This window comes from Megalobrama amblycephala, linkage group LG8 (assembly GCF_018812025.1).
Source record: "Megalobrama amblycephala isolate DHTTF-2021 linkage group LG8, ASM1881202v1, whole genome shotgun sequence".
Classification (NCBI taxonomy): domain Eukaryota; kingdom Metazoa; phylum Chordata; class Actinopteri; order Cypriniformes; family Xenocyprididae; genus Megalobrama; species Megalobrama amblycephala.
The window spans coordinates 17946386-17966282 of NC_063051.1; the positions used below are offsets into that span (position 1 = coordinate 17946386).

Below are 19897 nucleotides of genomic sequence, written 5' to 3' on the forward strand. Positions count from 1 at the left end.
ATTACATTTTATTCTGTCGACAGATGGCCTTATACTTTATATACTCACTGTTCATCCTTCTTACTGTGTGCAGTGATGTCATGTGTTGTTGTCATAATATGAGTTTTAGTTTTCCACTCTCACCTATGATGGATTATTTTGGTATACACGAAAATGAGTTAAATTAAAGTTTATTTCTGATTAGATCTGAATTTTATGTGGTTTAAAGCACAATCATCAACCATTTATGTCTGAATACACAGCATGTGCTTTGTGTTTATTGATATTTTTGAAATTATTAAGAGCAGAATAGGTTTTTTAGTGGTAGACACAGACCGTTCAAAAGGTTGTGGTCAGTATGATTTGCTTTGAAAAAAAGAATACTTTTATTCAGTAAGGATGCATTCAATTGATCAAAAGTAATAGTGAAGGCTATTTCAAATAATTTTTTTTTATTCATCAAAGAATCACGGTTTCCACAATAATATAAAGCAGCACATCTGTTTTTAACATTAAAGGTGCCCTAGAATTAAAAATTGAATTTATCTTGGCATAGTTGAATAACAAGAGTTCAGTACATGGAAATGACATACAGTGAATCTCAAACACCATTGTTTCCTCCTTCTTATATAAATCTCATTTGTTTAAAAGACCTCCGAAGAACAGGCGAATCTCAACACCGACTGTTACGTAACAGTCGGGATCATTAATATGTACGCCCTCAATATTTGCATATGTCAGCTCATGTTCAAGGCATTACACAAGGGCAGCCAGTATTAACGTCTGGATCTGTGCACAGCTGAATCATCAGACTAGGTAAGCAAGCAAGAACAATAGTGAAAAATGGCAGATGGAGCAATAATAACTGACATGATCCATGATATCATGATATTTTTAGTGATATTTGTAAATTGCCTTCGTAAATTGCCTAAATGTTTCGTTAGCATGTTGCTAATGTACTGTTAAATGTGGTTAAAGTTACCATCATTTATTACTATAATCACGGAGACAAGAGCCGTCGCTATTTTCATTTTTTAAACACTTGCAGTCTGTATAATTCATAAACACAACTTAATTCTTTATAAACCTCTCCAAGAGTGTTTATTGTTAGCTTTAGCCACGGAGCACTATCAAACTCATTCGGAATCAAATGTAAACATCCAAATAAATACCATACTTACTCTTTGTAAAGATCCATTTTGAGGGTTATATTAGCTGTGTGAACTTTGTTTATGCTGGTTAAGGCAAACGCGAGCTCCGGGGGAGGGGAGCATGAGATTTAAAGGGGTCGCGCAGCCTGAATCGGCGCATATTTAATGATGCCCCAAAATAGGCAATTAAAAAGATGATTAAAAAAAAATCTATGGGGTATTTTGAGCTGAAACTTCACAGACACATTCAGGGGACACTTTAGACTTATATAACATCTTTTAAAAAGACGTTCTACGGCACCTTTAATAATAATAAGAAGAAATGTAGTACCAAATCAGCATATTAGAATGAAGGATCGTGTGACACTTTGGAGTAATGGCTGCAGAAAATTCAGTTTTGCCATGCAGGAATAAATTACATGTTACAAGCTCACAATGTTATTGTTTTATTGTATTTTTTAATCTAATATAAAATGAGCCTTTGTGGGCATGAGAAACTTATTTTAAAAACATTAAAATATTCTACCGACCCCAAATCTTACCAATCTCAAATATTTGTGGATTCACTGGTTGATGTAATGTTGTATCAGTACACATGATGCAAGAAGCTTAATTTGTTACAGTTTATGATGTTCTATGTTAGTTGTTCATACAATACTTAAAGTAGCACACAAGTGAACACACATCTTTGTGCTTGTAGATGCTTGTAATTGCATGGTGTGTGTACTTATTGCTGCTTTCCTTATATTTATTTTCTTTATTACTTATTATTTATTCAGTTTTAGTTTCAACGTTTTTAAATCTAATTAGCCGTAGTCTGCATGACTTTCCAGCTGGCTGTGTTTTCTTAAACAGTCATTATATTCAATATCATATTTAGCAATGAAACAGCGATAAAATAATGTTCACATGCCCCTTCAACTTTCAGGTGACAATAGCCTGTGATGCCATCCTCAATGCGCCATCTCCATACAAAAAGCAGGAGTTGGATTCATGGGAAGAGGAGATCCAAGTATCTAAACATGCCAGAAGCCTCAGACAGCAGGAGAATGGGGTTCGAATTCCTCCCAGGTTGGTCCCGTGGAAACCCTGAGTCATAAGGACTAGCACTCTAGAGTCTTCTGATACTTACTTCAGGTCACCCTTGAATCTGATATGTCTGTTTTCCCTGCCATGTGAAATAATATCAAAACAAGCTATTGATGTTTATATGTTTAGGATATTAATATACCCAGTTGAATGGTTAAATTTCTATGAGGCAATACATGGTGTTGGTTAACTGCATTTTAGATGAGTCATTGTTTGATATCCCCAATATATGGTTAAATGGGAACCAAATTATATCCTTTCAGATAAACTGAAATCCCTACAGGATTGAATCTGATTGGATATTGTGTAATCTTTATGTCTTGCTATTGAACTGTTTAAGGGAGCTTTAACAGTTTAGACAATTAAAGTAGTTTTTAAATTATTTTTTGATGTCCTACAGCGTCCTTTTTATGGTAATCACAATAGAACTATTAGTAACTGTGTGTTCTGAAAGATCTAGTTTTTGTTTTATGTTGAAATCCTGTTCCATTAGGATACTCCAGAAATTCCAGAACACTGTAAAAAAAAGTTTTCATGATTTATCACAACATTTTTTATTTTGTCAGATCAACTTAGATAATTAATGTGGTTCAGATAACATAATATTTTAAGTTTCTGTTGATTAAACCAATCGCCTTCGTTGTATTAATTCAAATTTTTAATTTCAATGAACTCAAAATTTTAAGGCAGCCAGGTAACTTACTTTTTTTTAAAAGTTAACCAACAGTTCTTTTTTACAGTGTACTAATGCTGTCAAAATTCCCTGGGGAAGGCTTTTCAGTGGCCGATATACTGATGCTGATATCTGGAAAGCAGGGTGTCTGATGACTAATATAATGTGGTTTTTAAAAGTAGTACAGTTTAATTATAGTAAATTAGCCAAATTGATTAAATTTACACTTCTTTACTATATTTGTCTAAAAACACTTTTTTTAGTAGTATTTATATACTATTATAACATTTATTAATATTTTGAATTAGCTTTTATTTACATTTACAACTTACATTTTTAGTTTACATTTTAGTCATTTTGTTATGTGCTTTTGTCATTTTAAAAAAAAAAAATAATTTCTATATAGTAATATTAGTATTTCAACTCAAACTTTCACAGCAACATTTCAATTTTTTTTTTTAATTTTCATCTAACATATTTTATTATATTTCAGCTTTATTTCAATTACCAAAATTTTTTAATAATTTTAGTATTTGTTAACAATAACAACACTGAAGGGGAACTAACTCTTTTCTTTAACCATGATCTCAAAATGACCTAAAATATTGGCAATTGATTGGTCTAGCCGATATATTGATGTGTTGGAAATGCTCTCATCTTGGTCTACACAAATAGATTACAGTATATAGTCAGTGGATTATAGAGTAACATAGCCTCATTACTTTGAAGACACCTGCATCACCTGGATTGAAATTTGAGGAGTTCCTCTCCTGCCTGTTTAAGTCTGCAATATGCTTTATGTCCTATTAGCGGCTGGAAGTGCGCCAAGTGTGAAATGAGAGAAAACCTGTGGCTAAACCTGACGGATGGCTCTGTCCTCTGTGGGAAATGGTTCTTTGATGGGAGCGGAGGGAACGGACATGCCCTTGAGCACTACAGAGAAACCAACTTCCCCCTGGCAGTTAAACTCAACACAATCACCCCAGATGGAGCAGGTAAGTGTCTCTCCAAGACAGGTTTCACACAGTTTCATGTGTCACACAGTCTTCCAGGAAATATGTTGGCCTGCATGTATATCACACAAACATTTCAAGCTCAAACATAATTTAGACAAAAAAACCCTTTTTTTTTGTTTATAGAAGGTGTTTCAGTTCCATTCACTCTTTTGCAGATGTTTATTCCTTCGATGAAGAAGAAGCAGTGCTTGATCCTCACATATCAGAACATTTGTTACACTTCGGAATAGATATGCTGCAAATGCAAAGGGTATGTTTTTATTTAAATTTTTTGCCTACACTTTATTCATAAATTTCTTTACATTTTATCATGTAGTCGGTCATTCATAAATTTCTAATAGTTTGGTTCCAAAACGCAATAATTCCATTTTGATTAATTTGAGTAAAAAGGTGTTTTCTTTACCAAGAAAGTGGCAAGATGAAAACCACTATTTTCTGTTTCAAACTTTCACATAGCATCTTTTGGTTATAAAAACATTAAAAGTTCAAATCTACATTTTGATTTTAAAAAGTTTATTATAAAAACATGTTATTTTTTTCCCCCAAAATGCAATAAATCCATGATACTTTTTTTTCAAAATGCAATTAATCCATCAATATGAAAGTTATTTTTCAAATTGAAAATACACAACAAAGTAAGTTGATTCACACATATATGACAGAGTCTAAACTTTGCCAATATTTATCTTATGTACAGACATTTTACTAAAAATACATTCAGCCGTCGCTCCCAAAATGAATTCAACGGGTCATCTTGTTAATGTTATAAATTATTTGTCATTACCGATTAAAGAGTATCTTGCGCCACCGCACTGTTAAATAAACACATTTGCCAAGTACATTGTTATTAAAATCGGCTTTTTAAAAAGCCTTCAATGTTTACAGTGGGTGGAATGGTGCGCTGTGATTGGTTGAGAGCGGATATATCGCGTTTTGGAGAAAAAGGAGACTGGCGTTTGTCGCATTTTGGAAAGAAAGGGAGGGAACATGGCAGAATAACACGACGGATATCGCATTTTGCGCAAAATTAATAAATGACTTTTCAATACTGACCATATACAATACTGATTTTGGCGGAAACTCGATTTTTTTGAAAATGGCGTTTATCGCGTTTTGGAACCAAACTCTTCTGATAATATTTTACAAATATTTATAATATTTTTAATTTTTCATGGTAGCCTATTAATGGGTCTTTATACATGAAAATATGTAGCTTCCTTTTAATTGTAGGAAGGGAAATATGTCATATTTGTGGGTCGGTGGCATCAAAATGTTTGAAAACCCCTGTTCTAAACAATAGTTAATTACTTAAGCAAAGACAAGCAACACAACAACAAATGTCTGTCTATCCCTCTCAGACAGAGAATGGCCATCATACAGACAACCACGTGCAGCTGCGTGTGAGTGACTGGGAAGTGATTCAGGAGGCTGGTCTAAAGCTAAAGCCCGTCTATGGACCAGGATACACGGGCATCAAAAACCTGGGCAACAGCTGCTACCTGAGCACCACTATGCAAGTGCTTTTCAGTATTCCAGAGTTCCAGAGAGCGTGAGTACCTTAAAGACCTCAGTGGTCCAGTGCATTCTACATACTCGCCTACATTCTCCTCCCATTATCATTGGGTCTGTGAAAAAAAGAAAAAAAAGAATCGGGTTTGAATGCTATCACACTGTAGAAGTGTCATTTCTGAGAAAACTTGTATTTAGACTCTTATTCTGTGCCATCTGTTCTTTCTTTTATGTGATGATTTTGATTCAATGTCAAATTCATCTAGCCAGGTTCTTTATCCAGTGAATTTAATATGCAGGTGTAAACAGTGAGAAATGATTGCTTTTCTTACCAGTATTTATATTGTAGGTATGTTGGGAACCTACAGAGAATATATGACTACTCGCCTCTTGATCCAACTCAGGATTTCAACACACAGATGTAGGTGTTTTTGTCATTGAATGTTAATATCATGTTACATTTATCTTGTTTTTGTTTATTTCTGAAATTCAAATTACTTCTAATTCTTGTGTAATATAATGCAATGCAATATTATACATATCTTTACTACTGGTTTAATATGGCAGCACTTGGGTTAGTTCACCCAAAAATGAAAATAATGTCATTTATTTCTCACCCTCATGTCACTCCACACCTGTAAGACCTTCTTTCATCTTCAGAACAGAAATTAATATATTTTTAATCCAATGGCTCAGTGAGGCCTGCATAGACAGCAATGCCACCCAACTTCTCAAGATCCAGAAAGGTACTCAAAACACATTTAAAACAGTACATGTGAGTTCAGTGGTTCAACCTTAATATTATAAAGCGACGAGAATACTTTTTGTGTGACTTTTCAGCACTATCTAGTGATGGGCGATTTCAAAACACTGCTTTGAATCTTTTGAATCAGTGATTTGGAGCACCAAAGTCACATGATTTCAGCAGTTTGGCAGTTTGACACGAGATCCGAGTCACTGAATCGAAACAAAAGATTCGAAGCAGTGTTTTGAAATCGCCCATCACTAGATACTGTTGAATAAAGTCATTATTTCGGTTTTTTTGGCGCACAAAAAGTATTCTCGTCGCTTTATAATATTAAGGTTGAACCACTGAACTCAAATCAACTGTTTTAAATATGTTTTGAGTACCTTTCTGGATCTTGAGAAATTTGGTGGCATTGCTGGCAAAAGAGGCCTCACTGAGCCATCGGATTTCATCAAAAATATCTTAATTTGTGTTCCGAAGATGAACGAAGGTCTTTATGGGTGTAGAACGACATTAGGGTGAGTAATAAATGACATTATTTTCATTTTTGGGTGAACTAACCCTTTACGTGTGTGTCGTTAAGACATGGTATCTAAACTGGAATGTTTGTTTTCTTATTTTTCAAGGGCAAAACTTGGTCATGGACTTCTCTCAGGCCAGTATGCAAAACCGCCAATGAAATCAGAACTAATTGAACAGGTGATGAAAGAAGAATACAAGGTATTTGACTTGGTCTGTCTTGTTGATATTTGGCTCAATTAGGTTTGCATAACTCTGCTTAAACTTACTAGATCTGCAGGTGCAGTCCTTTGCATGCTGTTTTGCCTTGGTTGCTAGACCAATATGCTTGTACATCTGGTTTAGTTGTTTGTTTGAGAGAAGACACAATACCATTTTTATCCCAACAGTTATCTAATATTCTTGAGCTAATTTATTGTTTTGGGTGGCCTTCTTTTTTGTATGACTAAATTATAGTAATTTGGAAGTTCCACTGAATTTCTATCAAATTGTAAATATGCTTCCATGATAATATACTTCCTTTCTCATCCAAAGAAAACATGGACTGTTTTTTATTTTAATTTCATGCTATATGAAACAAAAAAATTCTGCATGCTATTTTCCTAAAGTACAGCTTTGTGGCCTTTAAGAGTTTTTTAGAATGTCCCGCTGAAATCCAGCTTTCTTAGGATTTCTGATGCCATTTTAAAGTGTGTTTGGTGACCCTGAGTCTAGATGTGTCATGTTGTTTTCTTCTGTAGCAGCAGCAAAGAGGGATTTCACCTAAGATGTTCAAATCGCTGGTCAGTAAAGGACATCCCGAGTTTTCCTCAAACCGACAACAAGATGCTCACGAATTCTTCCTGCACTTAATTAACCTGGTGGAGGTACGACTGTGTGTTTCTATCTTTTGTGCTTCTTTTGTGGAAACTTAATATTACCTTGATTATTATGATTTCGTGTCTAAAAAAGATAGTTCACCCAAAAATGAAATTTCTATATAATCACCCTCATTTCTTTAGCTGAAAGATGTAGATTACTTTTATTTTTATGGAAAAAGAGCAGCTTGAACATTTTTCTTGACTAATCCTTTCGTGTTCCATACAAGAAAGAAATACATATAGGTTTGGAACGACACAGGAAAATAATTTTATGTGAAATATCTCTTTAAATCATTTGAAGTCATCATATATTTAAAAAAAATTATTTCAGAGAAATGGGTTTCTAGGGTTTGGCCGGAATTTCCCCAGACGTGTTTGTAGACTTTGAGTCTTGTCAGCAGGCTCTGGTTTCAGGAGACACACTGGACTGCACTCTCTACCCCTCTACTGGCAGACACACACTTCAAGTGACTTTCTCAACTGTGTTAAAATTAGATACCCCTATCAGTTACACAGATAATGCTTCCTGTTACCCTCCCCACTTGGTCTATGTCCAGAATGAAAGCCGTTGCCTTCCATGACACTTTTCTGTGACTTAAAAACAAACAACAGTAGAAGCCACACTGTTAGACTTTTACAATGTGAGATATACTATGTAGGTCAATAAGAACCAGTTCCCAACCCATTTTACATTTTATGATGTGACATACTTGAATGGATCATGCAAAATGGCTTCTATATGACAGGTGGTAGGAGGGGAGGGGCTGGAAAATATAAGTGCTTGTTGACATCAGCTGAAAAGGAAAGTCAATTCTAGTTATTAAGGAGCATTCACACAGATAGCAATTTGCTTTTGAACAGAATGATGTTGCGATATGAGCAACATCATGATCAATGGTGATGTTACAAATACACTACTGTTCAAAAGTTTGGGGTTGGTAAGATTTTCTAATGTTTTTTTAAAGAAGTCACATTTAAAATAAGCCTTGCTCACCAAGGCTGCATTTATTTGATCAAAAATACAGTACAAACAGCAATTGTGTGAAATATTATTACATTTTAAAACTTTTTTGTATTTTAATGTATTTTAAAATGTAATTTATTCCTATGATGGTAAAGCTGAATTTTCAGCAGTCATTAATCCAGTCTTCAGTGTCACATGATCCTTCAGAATCAGAAATCATTCTAATATGCTGATTTGCTGCTCTAGAAACATTTCTTTTTATTATCAATGCAGAAAACACTTTTGATGCTCAAGTTCAAAACAACATCATTTATCTGAAATAGAAATGTTTTGCAACATTATAAAGGCCACTTAAATTTAATGTATCCTTGCTGAATAAAAGTATCATTATTATTTAAAAAAAAAAAAAATCTTTCTAACCCTAAACTTTTGAACGGTTGTGTAAGTAGCGATGTGATGTGGAGAATACCAATGGGAGTGCAGGGAGTGATCGGCCACCTAATATAGTTGGATAATGCGGTCAAGTAGGAACGCCTACTAGCAACCGATGTTAATGTCTGTGGACATATTTATATTTGAACTAACATGCACAGATGAATCTTTCACAATAGAGATAGAAAACTGTATTATGAAAATAAAAAGGGTCCATTTTAATTTGATGTGGTTGTTTACACAAATATATCAAGCTTGATATGTTTCTATTTTGTTTGGTTTTGAAGTGATGCATCTAATCAAGACCTAATCTTTGCTAACATTTGCTTTGGTCCTGACAGTGCACATATACCAAGAGGGTCAACCTCATTAATACCAAGACAGAGCTATAGTCCCTTGAAATGTTTTTAGTGCTCAGAAATGTTGACTGGTTTATTTGTAGCTGCCTTCAGCAGTGCCCTGTGTGAAATGGCATAAGGCCTATGAACAGTGAGGGGACTTTACAGTGCATTTCTACTTCCTCAGCAGGTTTGTTCTCTGCTCAGTGGTCTCTGGTATCTCAGACTTGATAGAGGAGGTCTGGTATATTTCTGTATGGCCTCAGAATAGCGAAACTGCTGTAGGATGACCTCGTTGATCTTAATTACGGGCTAACTCTGTACTGTCCCTAAAGATGCCTGAATTTAAAGGGTTAGTTCACCCAAAACTGTAATTGTCATCAATTACTCACCCTCATGTCATTCCAAATCCAGTAAGACACAAATGAAGATATTTTAAGTGAAATCTGATTGATTTCTGGCCCTCCGTTGACAGTCCATGCAACTACCACTTTAGAAACTAATCCATATGAATTGAGTGGTTTAGTCCAATTTTTTTTTTGGTTGCTTTATATAATGAACAGATTGAATTTATGCTTTTATCCACATATAAATTGATCAGCGAACATAAACAGAAGCTCTGTCGTACTTGCTCAAACCTCATTTGTTCTGGCGGAAGCTCGAATGTGCTAAAAAGAGAGTATAAACCTCATTGTTTCTCGCATGTCAAGCAAACATGCTTGAGCTTCTGTTTACCACAACTGATGTGTGAGTGGAATGTTTAAACGTAAATAAAAGCCTAAATTAAATCTGTTTATCATATAAAGCAATGGTGTCTCTTAAAGACCCCCTGTGGCGAAAATAAAGTTTTTAATGTTGTTTATATGTCTATGTGGTTTTATTTAATATGCTTTAAGAGAAACCATGTGCAAATTCATAAGTCAACACCATTGCTGAGTATTTTCTCTTTAAAGGTGCCCTCGAATGAAAAATTGAATTTATCTTGGCATAGTTGAATAACAAGAGTTCAGTACATGGAAATGACATACAGTGAGTCTCAAACTCCATTGTTTCCTCCTTCTTATTTAAATCTCATTTATTTAAAAGACCTCCGAAGAACAGGCAAATCTCAACATAACACCAACTGTTACGTAACAGTCGGGGTGTACGCCCCCAATATTTGCATATGCCAGCCCATGTTCCCAACATTATGAAAGGCATTACACAAGGGCAGCCAGTATTAACGTCTGGATGTGCACAGACGAATTATCAGACTAGGTAAGCAAGCAAGAACAATAGTGAAAAATGGCAGATGGAGCAATAATAACTGACATGATCCATGATAACATGATATTTTTAGTGATATTTGTAAATTGTCTTTCTAAATGTTTCGTTAGCATGTTGCTAATGTACTGTTAAATGTGGTTAAAGTTACCATTGTTTCTTACTGTATTCACGGAGACAAGAGCCGTCGCTATTTTCATTTTTAAACACTTGCAGTCTGTATAATTCATAAACACAACTTCATTCTTTATAAATCTCTCCAACAGTGTAGCATTAGCCGTTAGCCACGGAGCACAGCCTCAAATTCATTCAGAATCAAATGTAAACAATATAACAGTATACAATACTCACATAATCCGACGCATGCATGACGAACACTTTGTAAAGATCCATTTGAGGGTTATATTAGCTGTGTAAACTTTGTTTAGGCACTGTTTAAGGCAAGTGCAAGCTCCGTGGGCGGAGAGCATGAGATTTAAAGGCTCCGCACAGCATAAATCGGCTCATATTTAATGATGCCCCAAAATAGGCAGTTAAAAAAATGTATTAAAAAACATCTATGGGGTATTTTGAGCTGAAACTTCACAGACACATTCAGGGGACACCTTAGACTTATATTACATCTTGTAAAAAAACGTTCGATGGCACCTTTAAAGCTGCAGGGGGGGAAAAACGTGGTTTGAAATCTCTGGTGTTTACATCACAAACGACCTTGTAACCAATCATGTCAATGTGCCAGAGGGCTTTAGCATATCATTACTATGCTGTGAAGCCAGGCTATCCCGGTATTTTTTTCTGTTGAACTGAAAAATAGGGTAGATTTAGCAATATAGCGGGTGTATTACGATGCTATGATGAACTATACGCCTTTCTCCACTGACGTTCTAAGGGGCCGTTCACACAGAACGTGTTTTCCATTCCAATGCACTACTTTTCCATTGTTTTTCTATGTAAACACGTGCTAGACGGATGTGTATGACCGTTATGCTCATCTTGCGTCTTTTGCAGTGCCTCGTACACGAGCGCCACGTTTTTAAGATGCCATGTCAAGTTAAAATAATTTCAACTTACTGATTTTCAGAATGCAGCTGTCTGACTCTGAGATGGTGAACGGGAACATGGTTTGTGTAACATTAGCAACACATTATTAGCTGTTTGATAACATAGCATAACATAGTCAAGCCAAAAGCTAACGTTAATCAGATTAATTACCGTTAGTTACATGTCCGACATTGTAAAAAGCGATGCCATTGTGCAGTGTTTACCTCAGTAAGTTGACCGAGTGAAACTCTGAACTCGTGCGAGTCAGTGGAGGCGGGGCTAATAAGCATAATTATAGATCCGCCTATACTAAATGAAGCAAGGCTGTAGAGTTACATTCAAGCTATTTTAAGGCATGAAGAATTTTTTCCTTGGAAAAAATGTTTAAATATGTCATTTTGGTGATCAAAGATAAGTTTTAAGGGATAAAATTACTGACCACAGATTTGATTGATTCATATGGATTTGTTTTACGATCTTTTTATGAACTTTTTGAAGCGTTATAGACTGACTAACATTTGAATGAATCATTTGATACAATTATTGTGTACATACATGTTTAGTTACACTGTTGACCCTTCCCTTGCCCCTTAAAGGGTTAGCTCACCTAAAAATGAAAATAATGTCATTTATTACTCACCCTCATGCCGTTCCACACCCGAAAGACCTTTGTTAATCTTCAGAACACAAATTAAGATATTTTTGTTGAAATCCGATGGCTCAGTGTGGCCTTCATAGCCAGCAATGACATTTCCTCTCTCAAGATCCATTAATGTACTAAAACATATTTAAATCAGTTCATGTGAGTACAGTGGTTCAATATTAATATTATAAAGTGCTGAGAATATTTTTGGTGCGCCAAAAAAACAAAATAGCTTATATAGTGATAGCCGATTTCAAAACACTGCTTCAGGAAGCTTCGGAGTGTTATGAATCAGTGTGTCGAATCATGATTCGGATCGCGTGTGAAACCGCCAAACTGCTGAAATCACGTGACTTTGGAGCTTCGAACTGCTGATTCGACACACTGATTCATAATGCGCCGAGCTTCCTGATGCATTGTTTTGAATTCGGCCATCACTATATAATAGGGGTGTAACGATACGCTCAGGTCACGATACGATACGTATCTCGATACGGAGTTCACGATACGATACGTATCACGATATTTTGAACAAAATGAAACTGAAATTCAAACAAGATTTATTAAAAAAACATGAACAAATTTCAATAATTTTCCTTGTTGTACATACAAGATCACATTTCAATAAAATAAATAAATATAAAATTTTAATAAAAACCTTCTGTATTCAAATTAACAGCTGAATAGGGCTGTCTGTCACTGAAAAAAAATGTTAAATTTAACATGAACTTAGAATTATGAATAGGGGCCGTTCACATATCGCGTCTAAAAACGCGTGGAAGGCGCGGCCGCACCGCTTCTCCTTCTTTCCAAAGCGCTTGCGCTCCCGTGGCGTCGGTCGTTGCTATGCAACCATGAACTGAGCTCTCCAAGAGGATCAGGATGTTTCTGCTAAGGATAAATGATTTCTAGCCCTTGCATTAGTTTTACTACGAGATATATTGATGGAGATAAGATATAAAAACCACCATGTACAGCTATGATCAGCTGTTCGGCTGAGCTTTTGATGTTTTGTTACGGAAAGGCCATAGCTGATCGGTTGATTCTTGTCACACGACCTGCGGTGCGCTTGCGGCATTCTGAGAAGTTGAGAATTGCATGCGCGTCGCGACCGCGTTGATCCCATTATGAGCGCGCTTGCCGCGCGGCTACATTTGAAAATAATAACTGACTTGCACGCGGAAAAGACGCAATATGTGAACGGGCCCACAGAACTTCTTAAAGCAAAGCATCGCAAGCGTCTTTTGCTTTTCTGTGAGCACAGCTGTTCCTGTGCACTGCTGTGAAAGAAAGCCACGACTTTTCTCACGCGACCATGCAAGAGACTGACATGAGAAACGTTTAAACCTGCTTGCAAGATTCAATGTGTGCCCGAAACACTTACTGAACTAGAGAGCTGATTGAGACACACCATCTACGATAAATCGTTACACCCCTAATACTTATAGTAATTTAAAAATGTGGTAGCATTGGATCTGGACAGGAAGGATAACTCTGGGAGTTGGAAGGGGTGTGTCGCGATTCTGCCTTCTCACATCGCGATACAGGTTCGTGGACCTGCGTATCGCGATTTCGGTTTCATATCGCATATCGTTACAGCCCTACTATATAAGTCGTTATTTTGTTTTTTTGGCACACCAAAAATATTCTCGTTGCTTTATAATATTAATATTGAACCACTGTACTCACATGAACTGATTTAAATATGTTTTTAGTACATTAATGGATCTTGAGAGAGGAAGTATCATTGCTGGCTATGAAGGCCTCACTGAGCCATCGGATTTCAACAAAAATATCTTAATTTGTGTTCTGAAGATTAACGAAGGTCTTACGGGTGTGGAAAGTCATGAGGGTGAGGTAATAAATGACATTATTTTCATTTTTGGGTGAACTAACCCTTTAACCCACCCTTAAACCTAACCATAACACCAAATTTCTTCCTAACCTTACCCATATCCCACCTCAATAGCAGCAAAAGTGTTTTGCATGAACACAATAGTACATAGTAGTTCAAGAACACCTAATATGAAGTGTGACCAAACTTTTTATGTTCTTTTGTTGTTAATGGACCTGAAAAGTAGATAGGAAAGTTATAGAGGAAAGGCAAATGGGAACAGGCCAGATTCAAACCTGTGTTTCCATGAGGACAACAGCTTTTTTATGTGTAGAGCTACCCACTGTGCCATGGCTCGAATAGAAAACTTTCTATAGGCTACGTTGTGTTTTGCCACTTGCAGAGGAACAATTCAGGCTCAGAGAACCCCAGCGATGTGTTTCGCTTCATAGTTGAGGAGCGAGTGCAGTGCTGTCAGACACAGAAGGTGCGGTACACACAGCGAGTGGACTACCTTATGCAGCTTCCTACACCCCTGGAGGCAGCCAGCAACAGAGGTAATACCTTCTACAACTGATCTGAACATTGCTCCTGCTCTACACAAAGTTAAAATGTCTGGTTATTACTTTAAAGAGCTATTTCTACCTGATCTGCCTCTATAAAATTGATAAAACCTAATATTGTTAGGTGATTCATTTATAATAAATATTTTTTGACTTGAATAAAACCAGTGTATTTTTTTGTTTGTTTTTAAGTTTAATGACATTTTATGAATCCAATGTGCAGGTAGACATGTTTGTGTTTTATTTGCGTATGGTTTTGTCGTTTGTACAGAGGAGCTAATAGCATTTGAGAGTAAGCGGAAGGAAGCTGAGGAGAACATGCGGCCCCCTCCAGAGCCGGTGAGAGCCCGAATCCCCTTCACTGCCTGTCTGCAAGCCTTCACTGAGCCCGAGAATGTTCCAGACTTCTGGAGCTCTGCGCTGCAAGCCAAGTCAGCTGGAGTGAAGTAAGCAAGGTTCTGGTTTTGAGACCTTTGAATGACTTGCAAAACAGTCAGTAAAAGTTTACATCAACAGTAATCTTATATGCTATTTAATTATAATATACAATTATATATATACATACATATACATAATGAAAGTTATAATAAATTATAATAAAGTTATAATAAAGTGTATAATAATAAATCCCTAGGCTGGCTAAAAGAGTTGTCTATACAGGTTAAAAAACCCTACTCTCTAAGACTGTCTTTTTTTCTGTCTTTTTCTCTTCTTAGGACTTCTCGTTTCGCATCTTTCCCCGAGTACATGGTTGTGCAGATAAAGAAGTTCACATTTGGTGTTGATTGGGTTCCCAAAAAGTTAGGTGTGTAAATTTAAGTGGTCTTGATTTGATGTTGTATTTTGATTTCACATTGTTGTAGTTAAAGTAACACATTGCTGGCCAAACACATTGCTGGCCAAAGCATGTACAAAATGTTGGATCATTTTGTTTTTAATCCATCCAGCTCCTGCCAAAGCAGATTTATTAATATGTCATGTTCTTGTTTGTCATCTGTGTCTGCCTATCACATGCTCTCTTGTGCAATTCAGACCATCACATGCCGTGCATGTTGAGCAATGCATCATGATTGCTTGCATGAAAAGACTATCGGTTTGCAAGGTGTTATGTTTGTTCAGCAGAAGCTTTTCCCTTGTCCAGCAGAGGGTACTGTAACACTGTTTTTCTACATGACAAATTTTGGGATCAGAGAAAGTTTGCGGTTCTGTTGTGGAGCAAAATGTTGGGAAGGTGTTTGGAAAGGAATAATGCCCAGAGTCTGTTCTGGGTGTATCAGCATACAGTATATATATTTTTGTCATATATATGATGTCCTTCAAAGATCTTTTTTATGTGCTACAGATATATCTGTAGATGTGCCTGATTTCCTGGACTTGAATCGCCTCCGGGCAACAGGGCTACAGGCAGGAGAAGAGGAACTGCCTGACCTTACACCTCCCATTGTCATTCCTGAAGACACCAGAGGTGAGAAACTACTATATATATATATATATATATCTCTCTCTCTCTCTCTCTCTATATATATATATATATATATATATATATATATATATATATATATATATATATATATATATATATATATATATATATATATATATATATATATATATATATAGAGAGAGAGAGAGAGAGAGACAGAGATGGATTATTATTATTATAAAGAAATTTATTTAGCAAGAATGGATTAAATGGATCAAAAGTTACAGTAAAAACTTTTAAATTGTTACAAAAAGCTTGTATTTCAAATAATTTTTTTTTCATCAAAGAATCATGAAAAATTTATCACAAAAATAAGCAGCATAACTGTTTTCAGCACTGATGATAATAATAAGTTTCTTGAGCATCAAATCAGCATATTAGAATGATTTCTGAATATATCATGTGGCACTGAAGACTGGAGTAATGATGCTGAAAATTTGGCTTTCCCATCACAGAAATAAATTTTAAAATATATCAAAATTGAATATATATATATATATATAAAATATATATGTATATATATATAAAATGCAGTGTAATCAAAACAGCCTGCTTGAAATTGCACAATTGCATATTGTTCCCTTTTGCTTTGTACTAACTAAGTCTTGTTTTCGCATTCAGACAGTTCAACAAACAACTCTTTGGAATGTAAGTACCACTTTGATTGTAAATATTCCATACATTTATAATTGTACACATGCACTACAAAAATACTTTATATTTATTAAATAGTTTTTATGAACTGCTTTAATTAGCCTCAAATATAATCTGTATATCTATTGTTAGTTGTGGGATGTTGATTTGAAGCAACCATTTTCTTTACCTGTTCCTCAGCTCCAGAAATAGATGAATCATCCGTGATGCAACTGGCAGAGATGGGTTTCCCTCTGGAAGCCTGTCGGAAGGCAGTGTACTACACTGGGAATATGGGGGCAGAGATGGCCTTTAACTGGATAATAGCGCACATGGAAGAGCCAGGTAGGACCTCGTATCTTGACTGAACCGACACATTTTAAACAAAGGCATATCCTTTGTGTCCTTTGCTTATTCCATATAAAAGCATTTAAAATAATAATAATTATGTAAAACTACAAAATGTTCCATATGCAAATAACAAATGATGTATATTTGTTATCGTCTAAAACTTGCAGCTGAGACAGTATTAAAAGTATGAGATCTTATTTGTTCTAATGGCTCTGGTCACATAGTCTTGTAATCATGGGGAAAACACTGACGTGTCTGCCATTTTAGCTCCATTGGCTAAAAGGTTGTAGCCATTTTGTTGGAACTGAAGTGTGAGAAAAAGTCTAATTGAGCAGAAGACAGTGTCACCTAATTACATGCTGCCTCGAAAGGAACATTGTAGACATTTAACTCAAATGAACTTACTGTCGGTTGCATATGAGTCATCCAGTTGACATTCTTTTAAAGAACTCCAGCACAGTTTCACAACAATATTTACTCAACTGGTTTTGCTTTAGGCCTCATTGGAAATCAGACTGGGAATCAATTTAGTATTGATCCAAAATTGTTTATGATCCAAAAGTTATTTTCAAATTCAACAACAAACACGTGGACCAGATACTGGGCCAATTTACAATACAATATTGTAATTGAGTATTTGGTTTCTAAATGTCTTATGAATTCCAATGTTGAAATCAATAATTTGCATAACACAGTGTGGTCAGAAAAAAACAAACTCTCTCTCTTGTATATAGTGTAGTCTGGGTGATATCCATGGCTATGTGAAGCATCTGCCTAATTAGTCTGGTTTCTACCAAGATGAATTTGCATTACAACAGTGTAGAGTTTAATGTGACGTACAGCCTTGAACGTCACCAACAAGAGTGTAATAACCTATTTTGCTACCCCAACTATGTACGAAAGGAATATATAGTTAATTGTATTTTTTTCAGAACAGACCATTTTAACTGCCATCTATGCTGCAGTCAAGATAAATAAGCTGCATGTGCTTTGTGAGGCTCATTATCTGGGTTCCAGCCACAGGGGAATATTTCATGTTTGGAGCATGCCATGTGACGTAAAGAGTTGCGTACTTTTATTGATGGGGAAAGATTCATGCCAAAGGAATTAATCCAAATGCAATTTAGAATTTAGTTGCTTTATATTATTGGTCTAGTAGATTTACACAAGAAGTTTACACAAGGTTGTATTTCAAGTCTCTTGCTAGGCACCCTTGTTTATCATGGTGCTTCTGGCTAATAAACACAGTCCTCACACTTCAGCGTCACCTGTGAGCTGGGAATTCTGTTCTCCTCACTTTCTTGCCCCAGTTAAGCAGCCACCTGAGATCACAAACAGACTCTCTACACACACAAACAGAGTCTCTAGTGGTCCAAACACCATTAGCTTCACATCTCCTGGACTCGTGTGGCTTACGTCGGCTCCACAGCTACAGCTGGGCCTGTTCCTATATAGTCGCCACTGACAGTGGTTATTAATATAGAGTGTGTTACACATAGCTTCATACCATTTTTTTTATAGTCTTACATTAGTTCTTCTGTACTGTGGAGGTGATATATGGCTAGTCTAAAGAAAACAAAAATCTTAACTTTTTTTTAAAAAGTCAAACATTTAGTCAAAAATCTGCTCTGCCTGATTTTATAATTTTATAAAATTGATAGTTTCAGTCTATCTATAATTATAATTACATTATAATAATGTAAAATATATTTAAAAAGAAAATTTCACACAATATTACAATTTTACTGTTTAAAATAGATGTTATTATAAAATAGATAATATAAAGATTAGATTAGATTTTAATTTTCTAATCTAAAACCGAAAATAGAAACTTCAGAGATGCATTTCCCATTTGTTTAGATATCTGCATGGTACAATAACTTTTAAAGGATTAGTCCACTTTTAAATACACTTTTCCTGATAAATTTACTCACCCCCATGTCATCCAAGATGTTCATGTCTTTCTTTCGTCAGTCGAAAAGAAATGAAGGTTTTTGAGGAAAACATTCCAGGATTTTTCTCCTTACAGTGGATTTCAATGGCTACCAACAGGTTGAAGGTCAACAATTAAAGTTTCAGTGCAGCTTCAAGGGCTTTAAACGATACCAGATGAGTAATAAGGGTCTTATCTAGCGAATCGATCGGTCATTTTCGAAAAAAATACAACCGTTTATGCTTTATAAACAAAATATCGCCTTGAACGTACTTTCCGCTTCCGCATTCTTCATAACGCTTACGCTGAATGTCCTACGCCTTCCCTATTCAAGTTACGGAAAAAAACGAAACTGGCGCCACGTTCGTTCCGTAAGTAGACCTTCAGTCTGTTGGTAGCCATTGAAATCCACTGTAAGGAGAAAAATCCTGGAATGTTTTCCTCAAAAACCTTCATTTCTTTTCGACTGACGAAAGAAAGACATGAACATCTTGGATGACATGGGGGTGAGTAAATCTATCAGGAAAAGTGTATTTAAAAGTGGACTAATCCTTTAATTTGAACAAAAATTGTATAATTCATATTTAATTCATAATAAATATGTAATTAATATGTAATAATTACATTTATGTTTAATTTCTATCCTTATTTTATCCATTATTTCCATAATTTTTTATTATGTGCAGTAGCAGCAGTTTTTATAGAAACATTAAGGAACTGGAGGTTGTGATTAAATATCATGGCTAAAGTCCATTGTTAGGCATGGCACACAGGAGTGCCTTTAATACTTAATTAGAATGTTTGTTCATGTAGGGCTGAGGCAGGTCAGTTTGTAGTTGCTAGTGGCCAAACATGGTGCTGTCATACAGTGTGTT

General features: G+C 35.6%; 1 protein-coding gene across 2 annotated transcripts in view; it reads left to right on the forward strand.

The window, feature by feature from the left end:
• Positions 1-19897, forward strand: part of usp13 (ubiquitin specific peptidase 13) — a 33762-nt gene that overhangs the window by 6542 nt on the left and 7323 nt on the right. The window contains exons 5-17 of one of the 2 annotated variants that reach the window (XM_048199775.1): positions 2059-2201; positions 3703-3887; positions 4064-4158; positions 5267-5457; positions 5767-5838; positions 6792-6885; positions 7428-7550; positions 14463-14616; positions 14894-15068; positions 15339-15427; positions 15965-16087; positions 16727-16753; positions 16940-17083. In XM_048199775.1, coding sequence (XP_048055732.1) covers positions 2059-2201; positions 3703-3887; positions 4064-4158; positions 5267-5457; positions 5767-5838; positions 6792-6885; positions 7428-7550; positions 14463-14616; positions 14894-15068; positions 15339-15427; positions 15965-16087; positions 16727-16753; positions 16940-17083 — 1615 coding nt within the window. Of the gene's footprint in view, positions 1-2058; positions 2202-3702; positions 3888-4063; positions 4159-5266; positions 5458-5766; positions 5839-6791; positions 6886-7424; positions 7551-14462; positions 14617-14893; positions 15069-15338; positions 15428-15964; positions 16088-16726; positions 16754-16939; positions 17084-19897 lie in introns of both variants that reach the window. The other variant, XM_048199774.1, reaches the window with a different exon arrangement.